The 18,623-nt window shown below is 36.6% G+C and overlaps 1 protein-coding gene across 4 annotated transcripts in view; it reads left to right on the forward strand.

Moving 5' to 3' along the window:
• Positions 1-18,623, forward strand: part of ANKRD12 (ankyrin repeat domain 12) — a 128,860-nt gene that overhangs the window by 99,903 nt on the left and 10,334 nt on the right. For all 4 annotated transcript variants that reach the window (XM_049620416.1, XM_049620418.1, XM_049620417.1 and 1 more), the window contains 2 exons: positions 3,030-7,741; positions 15,483-15,581. In XM_049620416.1, coding sequence (XP_049476373.1) covers positions 3,030-7,741; positions 15,483-15,581 — 4,811 coding nt within the window. The remainder of the gene's footprint in view (positions 1-3,029; positions 7,742-15,482; positions 15,582-18,623) is intronic.

Consider the following 18,623-nt stretch of genomic DNA (forward strand, 5'->3'; position numbering starts at 1 on the left):
TAAGCACTATGAGATTATTATGTATAGTGCAATTTAAGTCCGGTATTAATATGCATAAAAAAATCGGGAAAAAATAGGCTGAAGAAATTATAAAGTGACATTGCACAGGAGGAAATGCAAACACATGGCAAAATGAGCCACATCAGTAATTTTAAAAATAGTGATACTATTTTATATGTTAGTGAACTTCTAAAAAATTTTTTTTCCAAAGAGAAAAGTAATACCTGTAATGCTAGGAATTGGGAAAACAAAAGCTTGAAGAAGAAAATAAAAATCATAATTCTTCTAGCACAAGTTTAGTAGAGATACTTTTTTGATGGATTTCTCTTGTTTTTTCATACACACAAAAATTGATACATTGCTGTTTTCAAGTAACAACGTATACAAAAAAAATTTTTCTATGTTATTAGATATCTGTAATATCAAATAATTGGAAACAACTCAAATGTCCCCTCAGAAGAATCAGTTTAAATGGTTACAAATTAATTCAGTGCAATATGCAGTCTTTAAAAATAGTAATGAAGAAAATTAAGTTTCAGAAGAAAATGTGATCTGTTCAGTGGAAAAAAGCCATATATAAAATGGTATATATGCTGTGATTGGATCTGCTTGTTTATGTTGTTTATGTCATAGTACTTTCCATGCCCTGAAATCCTACCTAAAATCCCTGTACATCTTTCATGCCTCAGCTTCGGGGCCACTTGTTTGAGAATCCTGCTTTCTTCCTTCTCTAGTTCTTCCAAGTACACCCTTTCACTCTAGTATCCATTGCCTTTTTAGCAGTTATCAAGTTGTGTAACTGTTAAAGAGGCAGGACTATCTTTTCATCTTGTCACCCCCTGGCACCTTGAACACTATGTGCCTGGTGGAACAGAATAAACATTTATTAGAGACTGATTCTTGGTGTGAAACTGAGGGTTTGTGGGATTTACAAAGGAAAAAATCCTAATTTCCAATTGATGAGAAATGTAAATAGGATAGTTATATATACCCGACACGGGGCCGGAACTCACTAAGCTGTGGGATTGAGACCTGGGCTGAAATCAAGATGCTTGGCTAACTGAGCCACCCAGGCGCCCCCAATATTAGTTCTTAGATATATTTGAAATAATTCTGTAGTTAATAGATTATTTTATGTTCTGATTTTTCTCACATAAAAATAATGTTTTTATGTTGGTTTAAAAAAAGGATAGTTACATACAAACCATAACGAATTAAATCCATGAAAACTACACAGACTTAAGCCCTCAAGAACAAATTATAAAGCATTAGCAATAGAAAATAACACCTGTTGTATAAGTACATATTCTTATAGTACCTTAAGACTAAAATAAACACTGCTCCCAAAATAGATGTTCCTTTTTAAAACAAAGTTCTGTAGTTTGGTACTATGTATTGCAATATTGGTGGCTGGGAATGGAAAGCATTTTCAACATCTATACAGCTAGTTAGAATTCTAAAAATGTTCTTTTTTATACCATGTGTCAGTATAACCGTTTCATTTAGAATATTCTCACCTCATCTCCAAAACTAAGATTATGATCTCTCCAGAGCTCCTATACAGTGCTTCTGGAATTTGAATTTTTATGAGAAGGACATTTGGGAACTAGATCACTTTTTATAGGAAGCTTAATGTATTAAATTCACAATTTTAATAAATATTTAGTAAAGGAAGTGTTCACAATTTTTAATCTTTTTTTTTTTTAAGTTTATTTTGAGGGAATGCATGTGAGTGAGAGAGGGGCAAAGAGAGGGAGAGAAAATAGCAAGCAGGCTCATATGAACTGTGAGATCATGACCTGAGCTGAAATGAAGAGTCATCTGACTCTTAACTGACTGAGTCAGCCAGGTGCCTAAGTGTTATCTGTCATTTTTTAATAAGTTTGGTTTTCCCCCTTGGTTAGAGGCCACAGTTTTCTTTACTTTTAGTTAGGAGCCTGGGTTTTCTTTTCAGATAAAGGCCTATTGTATACAACATAACATTTCAGCTAAGAAAAGATGCCCACCTAGGAAGAAGAAAAAATCTTTTTCTTAAAAATGATACAATGAAATAGAATTTGGCAGTGTTTTGGCTCTATTTATACAGCTTAGATTCAACTAAACTTTCATGTACTTAAAAATAATTGTAACGTTAAAAGTAACATAGAAATTGGGGCGCCTGGGTGGCTCAGTCAGTTCAGCACGCATCCACCTGTTGATCTCAGCTCAGGTCTTGATCTCAGGGTTGTGCATTTGGGCTCTGCTGGCCGTGAGGCCTACTTAAAAAATATGTAGAAATTGAGCCCGTTATTACCCCCGTTGTACTAGAGTATATATTAGTAGTAAGTCTAAGTTACAGATAAGAAAACTAAGGGACATGGTATCTTTTTTCAAATTACATATGTATTCAATTTGTTATAATCTTGATTATGTAATTGTGGAATGTTTCCTTTTAAGATTTTCTTTAAACCAGATAGTCATGTATCTTGTATAGACAAAACCATTCATCTTTAGGTTACTATACTTTATGAAAATCACTTGATCCCTTATGACTTTACTCATAAAAATTCTGAAACATAAAACAGGTGTGATATTTACTTAACTAAACCCTTTAAGTTAGTGGTTCTTAATCTTTTTTGCATCAGATAATCTTACTTAGATATTCTTTCTCTGAAAAAAAAAAAAGTACACATATTAAAATTTTACATAACATTAGTAGCCAATGTTTCCTCTGAATTCAGTCCCCTGGATTATAAATCTCTGTACTACACATTTTTATATTCTGTACCTTTGATATATGAATTGTGAGTTAATTGTATTGTTTGCTTTTAAAAGAATCAGGAGATCTCATTATGAAGCATATTATCTATAAAGGTTTTCCACAGTACTGTAGCAGAGTTCTTACATATTTTTATTGCATCATTCTCATATAATTCTGAAATTTTCTTTCTGAATTGAAATAGTTACTATATATGCTATATTTTTCTCACAGCTTTATTTTTCTGACAATTGTCTCTTGACCAACAATAGATTCTCTTTTCTTATTCTAGATTCTGAAGAGGCTCGGTCTGTAAATCCTTCCAGTGTTGATGAAAACATTGACTCTGAGACAGAGAAAGACTCTCTCATCTGTGAAAGTAAACAGATAATTCCCAGCAAAGCACCTCTTCCATCTGCTCTTGATGAATATGAGTTCAAAGATGATGATGATGAAGAAATAAATAAAATGATTGATGACAGGCATATTCTTAGAAAAGAGCTACGGAAAGAGAATGAAGGTGAAGTAGAAAAGAATAGCTTATTTGCAAAACAGGAGAAAGCTTTCTATCCTAAATCATTTAAAAGTAAAAAACAAAAGCCATCTAGAGTTTTGTATTCAAGTTCTGAAAGTTCAGATGAAGAAATTCTTCAGAATAAAAAGGTTTCTGCTCCATCTTCTGTCCCTGAAACATCAAATTCTGATACACAAACCAAAAAGGAATATGGAGTTTCAAATGAACACAAACAGAAAGGCAAAGTTAAAAGAAAATTAAAGAATCAGAACAAAAATAAAGAGAACCAAGAGCTGAAGCAAGAAAAAGAGGGAAAAGAAAATACCAGAGTAACAAACTTGACAGTTAATACTGCACTCGATTGTTCAGAAAAGACCAGAGAAGAGGGGAATTTTAGGAAATCTTTTAGCCCAAAAGATGATACTTCGTTACATTTATTTCATATTTCCACTGGTAAATCTCCTAAACATTCTTGTGGACTAAGTGAAAAGCAGTCAACACCACTAAAACAAGAACATACTAAAACATGTTTATCACCAGGAAGTTCTGAAATGTCATTACAGCCTGATCTTATCCGGTATGATAACACAGAATCTGAATTCTTGCCAGAAAGTTCAAGTGTAAAATCTTGTAAGCATAAGGAAAAAAATAAACATCAGAAAGATTTCCACTTAGAATTTGGTGAAAAGTCAAATGCCAAAGTAAAAGATGAAGATCATAGTCCAACATTTGAAAATTCAGACTGCACACTGAAAAAAATGGATAAAGAGGGTAAAACATTAAAAAAGCATAAATTGAAACACAAAGAAAGGGAAAAAGAAAAGCATAAAAAAGAAATTGAAAGTGAAAAGGAAAAATACAAAAATAGAGATAGTGCTAAAGAGCTGCAGCGGAGTGTAGAATTTGATAGAGAATTTTGGAAAGAGAATTTTTTTAAAAGTGATGAAACTGAAGATCTGTTTTTAAATATGGAACATGAGTCCCTAACATTGGAAAAAAAATCAAAGTTGGAAAAAAGCATAAAAGATGATAAATCAACCAAGGAAAAGCATGTTTCAAAAGAGAGGAATTTTAAAGAAGAACGAGAGAAGATTAAAAAGGAAAATGAAAAATCTTTTAGGGAGGAAAAAATAAAAGACTTAAAGGAAGAAAGAGAGACTGTACCCATAGATAAAGAAACAGAATTCAGTTCTTTAGGAACAAATGCCATTGAAGAATCTATAGGGTTACATTCAATGGAAAAGGAAATAGAGATTGAAAAACAAGAAAAGCATGTAAAAGAAAGGGAAAAATCAGAAAAGCGGTTTCAAACTAAAGAAAAGGATGTTGAAAGAAAAAATTCTGAAAAAGAGAAGAAGATCAAGCATGAGCATAAGTCAGAGAAAGATAAATTAGATCTTAGTGACTGTGTTGACAGAATAAAAGAAAAAGAAAAGCTATATTCACATCACATAGAGAAATGCCATAAAGAAGGTGAAAAGATAAAAAATATTACCACTATTAAAAAAGCTGATGATAGAGAGAAAAGTAGAGAAAAGATGGACAGAAAACATGACAAAGAAAAACCTGAAAAAGAGAGGCATCTAGCAGAAAGCAAAGAAAAGCACTTGACGGAAAAAAAAAACAAACAATCAGACAACAGTGACTATACTAAATCAGAAAAAAGCAAAAATAAAGAAAAAGACAGGGAGGTAGATAAAAAGGAAAAATCTAGAGATAAAGAAAGTGTAAATACAACTAATTCCAAACACTTCCAGGAAGAGAAGAAGTCAAGTATGGCAGACAGCAGTAAAGCACAACATGAGAAAACTTTATCCCTTAAAGAAAAAACAAAAGATGAGCCTTTGAAAACCCCTGATGGAAAAGAAAAAGATAAAAAAGATAAAGATATAGACAGATACAAAGAACGAGACAAGCACAAAGATAAAATTCAACTAAATAGTTTATTCAAACTAAAATCTGAAGCAGATAAACCTAAACTTAAGTCATCACCAGCATCAAAAGATACTCGACCTAAAGAAAAGAGGTTAGTGAATGATGATTTAATGCAGACAAGTTTTGAACGAATGCTAAGCCTTAAAGACCTAGAAATAGAGCAGTGGCACAAAAAACATAAGGAAAAAATTAAGCAGAAAGAAAAGGAGCGGTTGAGAAATCGGAATTGTTTAGAACTTAAAGTAAAAGATAAAGAAAAAACAAAGCATGTACTAGCTGAGTCTAAAAATAAAGAACTTACTAGGTCAAAGAGTTCAGAGTTGACTGATGCTTATACCAAGGAGAAACAGTCTAAAGATGCTGTAAGTAACAGATCACAATCTGTTGATGCCAAAAATATGAATTTAGGGAAGTCATCTTTTGTTTCAGATAATATCTTAAACAGATCTCCTAGATCAGAAAGTGAAAAACCAGGTCTCAGCTCTAGATCTGTATCCATGATTTCGGTTGCTAGCTCAGAAGATTCCTGCCATACTACAGTGACAACTCCCAGGCCTCCAATTGAGTATGACTCTGACTTTATGTTGGAGGGTTCCGATTCCCAAATGTCCTTTTCCCAGTCACCTTTTTTGCCAATTGCCAAATCTCCTGCCCTTCATGAAAGGGAATTAGATAGCTTGGCCGAACTGCCAGAGCGGATTAAGCCACCATTTACAAGCAGACTTCCGACATCCCATCTCCGATCATCTTCTGTAGAAGATGTCAAACTAGTGATAAATGAGGGGAGACCAGCTGTAGAAGTTCGAAGGTGTAGCATGCCATCAGTCATTTGTGAACATACAAAACAATTCCAAACAGTATCAGAAGAAAACAGTCAAGGTGGCTTAGCTGTGCCAAGAGATATTTGTCCTTCTCCCAAACCTGAGGTGTCCTTAAATGTGCCTGAAAGAGAACTTTCAAATATGTCTAACATACATTCCGGTTTTGCAGCGTCTCCAACTAGATCTGTAAACAGCAAATATATTTCAGCTGATATAAATGTTATCAAGAGTACTGTTCCAGTGGGCACTTTAATGGACAGTCCTGTGCATTTAGAGCCATCTAATCAGGTTGGTGTGATCCAGAATAAATCCTGGGAGGTACCTGTTGATAGTAGACTGGAATCCTTAAGCACCAGTGACTTTATCTGCCCAAATTCTGGTACACCTGATCAAGATTCTTCTGTTCAAGGCTTTTGTAATTCTGAAAACAAAATATTGAAAGAACAGAACACTGATTTTTTATCCCTGCACCAGACTGAACTGCCAGGAAACTCTTGTGCTCAGGATCCAGTGTCCTTTCTGCCTTCACAACAACCTTGCTCTTTCCACAGCCAATCACTTTCAGATGCTGAATCTATTTCTAAACATATGTCTATGTCATATGTTGCCAATCAAGAGCCGAGTATTTTGCAACAGAAAAACGCAGTTCAAATTATCAATTCTGTTTTAGATACTGACAATGAATCTACAAAAGAGGTGGAGAATACTTTTGTCTTAACAGATGTTCAAAAGACAGATGCCTTTGTCCCATTGTACTCTGAAAGCAGTGTTCAAGAAGCAGCACCAAATTTTGAAAAGGCTAATACTTTACCTGTATTACCATCAGAAAAAGACTTTAGTGGAAATGATGCCTCTTCCCAGCTAAATACACATTATGCGTTTGGCAAATTAATGTATAAGTCTTCCAGTGGCCATGAGGTTGAGAGTAGCACTTCTGATATTCAGGTTATTTCACATGAGAAAGAAAACAAACTGGAGAGTTTGGTCTTAACTCATTTGAATGATAAGTGTGATTCTGATTTATGTGAAATGAGTGCCGCGATCCCAAAAGGGAACCTAAATGAACAAGATAATCCAAAACATTGTCCTGAAGGTGAAAAGTGTTTGCTTTCCATTGAAGATGAAGAATCACAACAAAGCACTTTATCAAGTCTGGAAAACCATTTGCAACAGTCTGCTCAACCAGAGATGCATAAATATGGTCAATTAGGTAAAGTAGAATTAGAAGAAAATGCTGAAGATGATAAGACCGAAAACCAAATCCCTCAAAGGATAACTAGAAACAAAGCAAATACAGTGGCAAATCAAAGCAAACAGATTCTTGCTAGCTGTACACTACTATCAGAAAAAGACAGTGACTCTTCATCTCCTAGAGGAAGAATAAGATTAACTGAAGAAGATGATCCTCAAATTCACCACCCACGGAAAAGGAAAGTATCCCGTGTACCTCAGCCTGTGCAAGTGAGTCCCTCTTTACTACAAGCGAAAGAGAAAACTCAGCAGTCTCTGGCAGCCATCGTAGATTCTCTGAAACTAGATGAGATTCAGCCATACAGTTCAGAGCGAGCAAATCCATATTTCGAATACTTGCATATAAGGAAAAAAATTGAAGAAAAGCGCAAATTGTTGTGTAGTGTTATTCCTCAAGCACCTCAGTATTATGATGAATATGTGACATTTAATGGATCATACCTCCTGGATGGAAACCCCTTAAGCAAGATTTGCATTCCCACAGTAAGTAACATCACTAAATATGCATCTTCAGTGCTGTCAATAGAAATATAATGCAAGTCACTTCTGTAGTTTTAATTTTTCTAGTAGCCACATTTTAGAAGGGAAAAAGAAACAGGTAAAATTAATTTTAACATTTTATTTAACCTAGTATATTCAGAATACTATTTCAAAATATATCAGCATCTGGCTGGCTCACCTGGTGGAGCCAGGTGAGTTTGAGCCCCACGTTGGGTATAGAGATTACTTAAATAAATCCTTAAACAAAAATATATAATGTAGAAAAATTATTAATGAACAAGACATTCTGTATTTTTTTTGTACTAGGTATTTGAAATCTGCTGTACTTCTAGTACATCTCAGTTCAACCTAAATGGGGCTAACATTTCAGTAAGTGTTCAATAGCCATGTGTAGCTGTTGACTACCTTCATGATCAGCACTGGTCTACGGTATTTTCTTTTTCCTTACCTGCTTTTTCTTTTGTCCCAAAGGAGGTATGCTTCTCTGTCTTTGAAGGGTAATTCATTTCCATGTGCTCTTGATCCCATTCTCTCCAGGCCTCTCTGGAACTTTCCTCTATTGAGACACTATTTACTGGTGTGATTTTAATTACCTCTCTCCACTGGCCTTTATCCGCCCACTCCAAACATATTTGGGTCTCCTTCATGTTGGAGAAAAGAAAGTTATCCCATAACTATGCCAGTTTGTCAAGCTGTCCCTCTCTCTTTCACCACCTGATATTTTCTCTGTATCACTTCCTGTTCATCTCTTAAACCTTCTGTACTGTCACAGATCACCAGTGAGCTTATAATGCCAGATTTGTTGGCCTGTTTTTCTTTCTACTTGATCTTCATCACATTTGACATTGTGACCATCTTGTTCATGAGATTTTCCTCTGCTTGTTTTTATGACGGTGCTCTCTTCTGGTTCCCTTGCTTCAATCTTTTATGCTCTCCTTTAATGACTTTTCTACCCATCCTTAAGCATCAGAGTTCTCTAGGAATCAATTCTTCAGTCAACTTTCTGTCATTATGGTCTTACCTATTCCTGTTGTTTTCAGCAGTCTTCCATGTGCCATTTAGCCCCCAAATTCTTACCTAGTCATGTCCTCTCTGTTGACCTCCAGAATCAGATGTAGGTGCCTCCAGGCAGCATACCTGTCATAGGTTCAGTTCCACAGGAAGGAGACCCTAAACTATGCACAAGAGGCTTATTGATGAGTGCTGCCAGGAAAAATGTGAGTACATGTGTGAAGGAACCAGAATTCGGCAGAGTGAGAAGTTGAACTGAAATGTGGCTGCAGCGCTCATTTCAGCTGAGCCCACAGAAGGTCCGGAATGGGGTGGCCCTTCTGACAGGTAGCTTGCACCCAGCGAGGGCACGAGGCCTAGCGCATGCCAACTGTCTTCCCTTCCAATGTTCCTGCTGCCAGTTCCTAGAGAGGAACTCCAGTGAGAGCTGCCAGCCTCCTACATTTCTAGGACTTGGAGGCTGAGTGCCTCATTCCTGAAAGAGGAGTCTAACTGTGTGCCAAGGATCTGTTCCAAACTCAGACTCCCCCAGACCAAAAGAAATGATTTCTCTCTCACGCTCAGAAACCACTTTTTTTTTTTTTTTATTAGTGATGACACCAGAGTAGTATCCTATCAGTTACCAAATTCTAACCATTCTACTTTAGAACTCTCTCTAGAATCTGTCTCCTCTACCACTGCCTTGTTTTAGGGCCCTCATCATTATCTCTCACTTAGAACATTACAGCCACTCTTTCACTTCTTTTTTTCCCTACTCTCTTTCTGCAGAAGCATTCTCTTTTGTTGTTAAACTTGTATCCTTTTAAAAACAATAAAGGGGTGCCTGGCTGGCCCAGTTGGAAGAGGATGCGACTCTTGATATCAGAGTCCTGAGTTTGAGCCCTACGTTGGGTGTAAAGATTACCTAAATAAGTAAAACTTAAAAACAACAACAACAGCAATAAAAAACTGTTTCCCTACTTAAATATCTTAGCTGTGATTAGCTGGCTTCCCATTGCCTACAGCTTAAAATCCACATATAGTCATGGCATAACCTTATTCATTTTGTAATCTGACCCCAGTCTACCCCTCCAGCTTCATTTTCTCACTGCTTCCAAACTCACCCAATAATTCAGCCATATTTAATTCACTCTTGAATGGAAATCTCTTGTTCATTACTTCTGCTTAGTACTGTTCCTTCTACCTGAAATAATTGTTCTCGCCAGGCCTCCTTTTCTATCCTCTTCCGTCCCTCTGTTCCGGCCGTGTTGTCACCTCTGTGCAAAATCTTGTCAAAGCAGAATTGTTTATATCTTTCTCATACCTCCCACATGATATCATAGTTAACTGTTTACATGTCTGCCTGTAATCTGATTAAGGGCTAGGACACTATTTATCTTGTAGAATGAATCCCAAATTTATCTTCAGCTGTGAATACATAGTGATGTCCATAACTGTGTTTCTAGCTGCTTGTGAGCATCACCTGACTGTACCACAATATCCATAAAATCATTAGGTTCCACACTAAGCCCATTTATCTTACCGCAGAAGTGCTCTTTTTGTCCTCTCTGATTTACTTATTATCGTTACCTGCTCTCTCATTTCCCAGACTGGAAACCCAAAATTCAACCTCCACGTCAATCACTAAGTCACGTTGATTCATCTTACTTCCTTTCCCCTTCTGTTTCTTACTACTGCTGTGTAAGGACCACATTAGCTCCGTACACTGTTCACTCACATACGTGAATATTGCATAATTAAATATTCAGAATATTACATAATCAAGTAATTCATAACCAAATGCTAAGCATTGTGCTAACTAGATCTCAGAAATCAAAATGGGCACCTGGGTGGCTCAGTCGGTTGAGCATCTGACTTGATTTCGGCTCAGGTCATGATCCCTGAGTTGTGGGATCAGGCCCCACATTGGGCTCCATCATGGAGCCTGCTTACTTTTCTGTCTCCCATTTGATCCTCTCCCCCACTCACGGTCGCGCGCACGCGCGCTCTCTCTCTCTCTCTCTCTCTCTCTCTCTCAAAATAAAAAACATAAGGGCGCCTGGGTGGCTCAGTCAGTTGAACATCCAACTTCAGCTCAGGTCACAATCTCACCATTCGTGGGTTCGAGCCCTGCATTGGGCTCTGTGCTGACAGCTGGAGCCTGGAGCCTGCTTCGGATTCTGTGTCTCCCTCTCTCTCTGCTCCTCTGCTGCTCATGCTCTGTCTCTCTCAAAAGTAAATAAAAAAAAAATTTTTTAAAGAAATAAAAAGAAATCAACAAAACAGGCATTCTGAAGAGTTGTCATAGATTCTAGTCTAATCTCTTCTGTCCATCTAGCTTTCTCACTGTCTAGGTACCTTATATATAACTCAGATCTGATTATGTGACTACCTGGCTATAAACATCTTTAGAAACTCTTAATGGTCTGTAAACCAAAGTCCCCATCATTGTCTACAGGTCTTCCCATACCTTTCTAGGCTTTTCTAGGTAGTTATACCCTACTGTACATGATGCTTCCCCAGGCTATTTTATACTGTTTCACATCATGCCTTTGCATGGCTTTTCAAAGCCCAGTTCAGAGAAGAACAAAAAGTTAGAGACAAGGTGTTCTTTAGTCCCACATCCATAGAATTTACCTGATGCTAGTGCTCTTTAAATCTTGAAAGACAAGAGATTTTTATATTACTCTACTACTAATAAGCAGTAATAGTAGATTTAAAAAAATAGAATTGTAAATTTGTCATTCTTTCAAATTTTCTCAGTAAAATAATTTGTTAATAACTCAATATAAAGCTAATCATTTTGTTTCCTTTGTTTCCCCTTAAAGAGTAAAAAATTTTAACTGAAGTATGTTGTATCATAGGCTTGAAATACAGGTAAAAACATAAAGAACCTATTTAAATTAAACTTTGTACAAACTGTTTCACGAAAAACAGTTCTAATCCATGTCAGGGTGCCTTTTCAGTGCTGCCTGTTGAGAGATATATATGTATATTTGTATATATATTATGTGTGCATTTGATTATGATCACCTTTTCTTACTCCTTCAAAGATGATGTAATACAAGTTTCTCTTGTAGCAGTACTGGGGATACAGCTTTGATTAAATCAAAATTTAGTTATAGCAAATGTTTCAAAAAGTACTATAAATAGAGCTGAAAATTTTTTCTGAGTGTAGTAGGTAATTTTTGTTTGTTTTTAATGAGAGTTATTAAAGAAACAGCACGGTATAGTAGAAAGAGCAGGAGATTTCTAAGTACTGTACATAAGTTTGTCTGGGTTTTGCTACAAACCAGCTGTGTGATCTTGAATAATTCCTTCACTTCTCTGATTCTTAGTTTTCACATCTGTAAAACAATAATACCTACCCTACCTCAAAGCAGGTTGAAATAGTATATGCCATAACCCATTAAAAATTTTAAAACAGTATACAGATTTAAGAGGTTACCATTATTTTATCCATCTCAAAATAACTTTAAGGTTCATATTTACTAGAGTTAATATGCAAACCCCCCACCTCTTGTTCATAAAAAGCTACTTTTGAGTTTATTGGACTGAAACTCATTTGTTCAAAACTTAGTCCTAAAAAGTAAATACCAGAATAACAAAGATCACTTTTACATACATTATTTTTAGTAATTTCCAGTATGATTTTATCCATTTGTTTCCTCTGTCAGCTAATTGCCATCTTATTGAATTAATCTCTACATTTATGTGATCTTTTTATAGAACCTGTTAGAAATGTAGTGAAACATCTCCAAAGCAATTTAAGTGTTTGTTCTTCTATCAGGTATTTTTCTCATAATCTAACCGGAATGCTGCTGTTTCTCCAGAGGAAATAAAACGAAGAAAAGTGAAACCTTAGGTCAGGTTCCCAAAAGGCAAATGAACAGGGCGAGAATAAAAGAAAAAGACTTGTAACATCATGGTATCCACTGTGGTCACTAGTACCGACACAGAGTCCCTACAGCAGGGGCACAAAGAGCATCCCTGGGAAGCTATCAAGAGATTTTTTTATTCTAGAGACTCCTGGGACTCACAGATCTTAAAAGACAAAATCCCCAAGCATGATTTACTTAAAGATAGATGAGGGAAACAGCAAAGGGAAAGTTTCCTCAGAAAGTCTCCATATATTCCTTTGGTGATTTTACCATTTCTCTGTATGTTGCTAGATGTTGGAAATTTCCAAATTTATGTGTTCTGCCCAAACCTCTCTCCTCAGCTTCTTTTTTGCTAACTGGCTAGCTCCACTTGGATGTCTGTGAGCTCCACAAACTTAACATGTCAGCACTGAATTTATCCAAAACCCTTATTTCTCTTTCCTCTTTTCTCCTCCTGGGGTATCTCCTACCAGCTATCTGGCCCCCTCATGCTGGAGGACCCACAAGTGGTCATTAGCTGCTCCCTCTTATCCTTAATCATTATTTTTAGACCCCCATCCGTTCCACTCCCTCCTTCTCACACCAGTGTCACAGTGATTTGCTTTCTTAATTTCTTGTCCTCCTAATATCTATTCTGCAGACACAGCAGTGAGCTGTAAGATCTTTCAATGATTCCCCACCACATACAAAATTTACACTGTGTTATACATACTGTCTGTTCCACAGCATGTTAATTAAATACATGTCGGGGGCGGGGGGCAGGGGCAGGCTGGGGCAAGGTAGGGAGAGCTCATGGTCAAATAAGTTTGGGAAATGGGGCACCTGGGTTGCTCAGTCGATTGAGTGCCCGACTTCAGCTCAGGTCATGATCTCACGGTTCGTGGGTTCCAGCCCCGCGTCACGCTCTGTGCTGACAGTTCAGAGCCTGGAGCCTGCTTCAGATTCTGGGTCTTCCCCTCTCTCTCTGCCCCTCCCCTGCTCACACTCTGTCAACCTCTCTCTCAAAAAATAAACATCAAAAAAAATTTTTTAATAAAAAAAATAAAAAAAAATAAGTTTGGGAAATGAAGCACCATTAATCTAAAAGTAAATAGGTTTCTTCATTTCTGAACTTCTCAGAACCATTAAATTTAACTTGATTGTGAGACACCTGAGTGAGTATATATGTACAGTGTTTCTCAAACCCACTTGTTCTTAGAACCATTTCTCGCAAGTCATGTTTGTGGGCTCCGTGTTCTGTGGAACACACTTTAAGAATAGCTGGTTAAAAAGAAAAAAAACAAAGCTGGTTTACAAAATGCTAATGACTTTGCCCCTGCTGATCCTCATGTCCTACCATTCCTTCCCTCAAAGTTGATATCCCAGGAATTCAACTTGTAGTTGGCTCCTGACACCCTACTATCTCTTTGTTTCATGAACTTGATTATGCTGTCTTTTCTTCTGGGAATTACCCTCCCCTCATCTTTCTCTTCTTTTTTCCCCCCACAACTCCTTTCTCTTAACTCTTGATTCTGGCTCTTCCTTTAAGATGCAGCCTCAGGCATTAAGCTTCTCCAAGAAGCTTTCTCTGACACCCCAGGCTCAAAGGAGTAGATACTCTTCCTCTGGGTGATATAAAGGAGGCCTTTATGGTTTTGGAAAACTTTAAAACCATAGCACTAAACTTTACTGTTACTCTTGTTAAATTTAAAGATGGTTAGAAGACACAGAAGTCAAACAGATGTATTATTGCAGTTAGAGGCATGAAAAATAATCCACCGCAATAAGTTATCTGTCCTATAGAATTTTCCACCACATTGATTCAACTGAGTGAATCCTTGTGATAGGATTTAACATTTTTTTGGTCCCCCGTAATTCCTGTAAATTGTTCACTGATGATAGAGTCCCAGTTAGATACAAGTTTGATTCTTTGTCTAGAGCTTTCTGTATATGGTGTTATATAATTCCTTAAGCACCACATCAGGAAGCACATAGAATCTGTTTGTCCCACCTTCTGAAGAGTCAGAAGAGTCAACTAGGTTCCCACATGCTACCAAAACATACTGAGATACCTTACTTTGCCCCAATATGCTGACAGTAGTTAGAAGCTAGTCAGGGGTGGGAGGAGGAATATAGATATTCCAAAGGGTAGAGGAGAATATTAAAAGGATCACAGATGTCTCATAACAGTAGAGCACATGCGTAGATGGAGTTGGCTTCCTTAACTGCCAGCTTCTACCAGAAAGCGGTCCACTTTAATAGTCAAATTAGAGATGAACCAACCGGAGGATTTTTGAGTATGGATGGACAAAGTGGGTTTATCACATGCAAATGAAGAAGTTTGAAAACCACAAATCTATTAGAAGATAATTCCTTCTTTTTTTAAAAGTCTTAATTCAGTAAATGTAAAGCACAGCACTTTAGCATTTGATTTTTACATGTCAACAAAGAGACTTACCATACTGAGACTCAGACTGCTGTAATGTTTACGACTATTTGCTTGGTGTTTTTCTGTTTTTGTGACCATCCACGTGCGCCCCCCCCCCCCCCCCCATATGTGAGCTGTCACTTATTAATGCTCTAAAATGTGTCTCTGTAGTCAGGAACTTCCTTAGTCCTTCTAATTTGCTCTTTGAAATTTGCTATTGCCTCTGAATTAAAACATCTGAATTTACCAGTATGTTCTGCTGTGTTTCAGACCATTGATTGGGAAGTAACAACCAGTTGGATAATCGTTACTGTATTATCTAATTCAGAGAACATCAAAACTTATGTTTTCATTAAGTGATACACTAAGAAGTTAATTTTATAAGAATAGCCCATTGTTGTAAACAAAACCTAATATTTTTAACTATATATTTTTTAAAAATTAGATTACACCACCACCTTCACTGTCAGATCCACTTAAAGAGCTTTTTCGGCAACAGGAAGTTGTAAGGATGAAACTACGTTTGCAACACAGTATTGAAAGGGTAAGAAATGTTTACATTTATGCTAAAAATAACATTTATATTAAAAATATTTTAACAATAGACTATAACGACCTATATTATATATATACATACATACACATACACAAAACACACACACACACAATTTTCTTAGGAGATTTTCCTTATTTAGAACCATTTTGGGAAATGGTTTGATTTTGATGTCTTGTTCCTGTGCAGTTAGATGGAGAATTTTTAAACCTGTTTTAGGGTAGCTGCCCCTATGTTATGGTTCATGTTGAGTGTATTTTTGATGTATAAAAATCTCTTAATAATTTCTTGTTATCATTTGTTGAACTAAAGCAGTGAATTCCTAGTTAGTTGGATTTCCAAGTTTTGGAATTGTTGCTTGATACCAGCTCCTTTAGTGCAGAATACTTACAAAAGCTGTGTTTAGTGTTCCTTATACGTCTCCTTTCATATTCTAGTTTCTGGTGGTTAGTCTGGGCATGGAATGACATGAAAAAAGCTGCTTATTTAGAGAAATCATGAAAGTCATTTCACTTAGATTGACAAAAATATAAATACCTTCTTAATCTTTTGGGAGGGTCAAGGATTCTGGAACTTAATATGAGCTGCGATCCTTCAAAGAGGTAAATACATACTCATCCAAACAAAAGTATGCAATTTCTTTAATTCATACATTGATTCCCTAGGGCTCAGGTTTTTAACTTTTTGTGTCCTGGGACCTCTGTAACAATCTGGTAAATATAAACCTTTTCTCAGAATTCTGTTTTTAAATTAATAAACTTACAGCATTACAAACAGAACAGTAAATGAAAGAAGCACTGATACAGATCTTACAACATTGTGCATGTCAATGAGTGGTTTGTTCTCAATAAGAAGTTAGGTCGTATAACATGTCAATAGCTATTTCAACCACCAGGCATGTTTCAAGCCAGTTGATAACATATTTTTATCTGTGCATCTATCCATGCTACAAAAGCCATGCTGCCTTACAGACAGTTAAGAATTCTCATTTGAACAGTGCAATTTTCCAAACTTTAACCAAGAGTAAAAATGACTCCCATCCGTTCATATGTTGACCAACAAACAATTTAGAATTGCAGAGTACTAGAAAGCAATTTAAAATGCCTGACCAACGTGACAGCAAACAGTGATACCATTTGGGGGCAATACCTGCAACAATTAAGAATTGAAAATCCTTGTGATTTCTGTGGATGGCAAAGTTGCAGATACTTCTGATATTACTGTGGTTTGTGGCCCATGTTCATAATTGAAAGAAATGCCAGTTGGCAGTTGGTAAAAACAAAGATCTGATTTTTCCCGTTCCATGTTCACTTTGAGACATACATAACCCATGCTCCGAAGACATTGAGAAGCTGTGTTCCAGAAGTTCAAGGACACAACATTAAGTGGACTATTTAGGCTGTCATTCACACAGTATATCTCTGTGAAGTATTTTAGCAGAAGAAGTCTGACTTCAAATAATCTATTTCTTGGGGCACCTGGATGACTCAGTCGGTTAAGCATCTGACTTCGAGGCTCAGGTCATGATCTCATGGTTTGTGAGTTCAGGCCCCACATTGGGCTGTCTGTATCAGCACAGAGCCAACTTCGAATCCTCTGTCCCCTTTTCTCTCTGCCCACACCCCCCTACTCATTCTCTTTCAAAATAAATAAACTTAAAAAAAATAATAATATATTTCCAGACAGTGTTAAGGGATTTTTGGTTATTGTTCTTAATCTCTGTACAACTGCAACCAGTTTTTTAGAAAACTTTTCTTCTAGCTATTTTTTCTTAGTATCTGTTTTTTTTTTTTTTGTTTTTTTTTTGGATATTTTATCACTTAAAGTCCCACCTTAAACTTGTAGTTAAATTAATCCTAAGTGTTAGACTTACTTCTTCTCTTTTGTGTATCATTTGTCACATCAGAATTTAAAAGAGATTAAATAGGACTGTGTTTGTCTTTTCACTAAATTATAAATACAGCAAAACTGTACAGCAATACATATGTGGATATAAGGCCTGCATGCTCCAGTAGGGGAAGGATAAAGTTCTTGTCAAGTTGAGGGAGAATGGGGAACATGGTGGGGAGCAAGACCAGCCACACCCTGAATATTCTCTTAGCCCAGCCTGCCAGACAAAACCCACAAAATGATAGACATCTTCTAACTGGAGAATTCCTGGACTCATTACCTCTGTCTTTGAAGTTCCAGCCGTCCACCGTTCCCAGAGTTGTCCTCGTTGATGTTTAAGCCAAAAAAGACCGTTAACCACCAGATGGCACAACTCTATAAACCAGTATCATGATGGGTTGAGATCTGTAGCTACACCCTAGGAATTCCCAGTCTGCTAAATGCAGAAGATCGCCCACATCATTTCATTAACTTTATGATAGGGTGACTCTGCATATTACATAATTGGAGGTTTTGCACCCCACTTAACACATTTGAAGGCAGGATTGCACTGTCATTGCTAAAGGTTTAAAATTAGCATCAAAGTACAGTGTTTGTTTCTGTGAAAATATTCATTATATAACAAGCTGCTACCACAACGGCACACCACTTCACACCCATCAGAAAGGCTATAATTAAAAGATAATAACGAGTGTTGGCAAGGATGTGAAAAATTGGAACCCTCACACACTGCTGGTGGAAATGTAAAATGATACAGCTGCTGTGAGAACAATTCGGCAGTTTCTGTCCAGGTTAAACATAGAACTGCCATAGGACCTAGTAGCTCCACTTGTTAATTACCTAAAGAAACAGAAACTATGCATCCAAACAAAAACTTGGAGGATGAATGTTCATGGCAGCGTTATTCATGACAGCACGAAGGTAGGAACTACCCAAAAGACCATCAGCTGATGAATGAATAAATAAAACGTGGTGTGTTTGTGTATGGGAATATTATTCTGCCATAAGAAGGGATGAAGTGCTGATGCTGCACACAGATGAACCTTGGAAACATGTGACACGAAAGAAGCCATTCATAAAATACCACATATTATATGGATCCGTTTGTAAGAAATGTTCAGAGTAGGTAAGTCCACAGCAACA

Source organism: Panthera uncia (assembly GCF_023721935.1).
Source record: "Panthera uncia isolate 11264 chromosome D3 unlocalized genomic scaffold, Puncia_PCG_1.0 HiC_scaffold_8, whole genome shotgun sequence".
Lineage (NCBI taxonomy): Eukaryota > Metazoa > Chordata > Mammalia > Carnivora > Felidae > Panthera > Panthera uncia.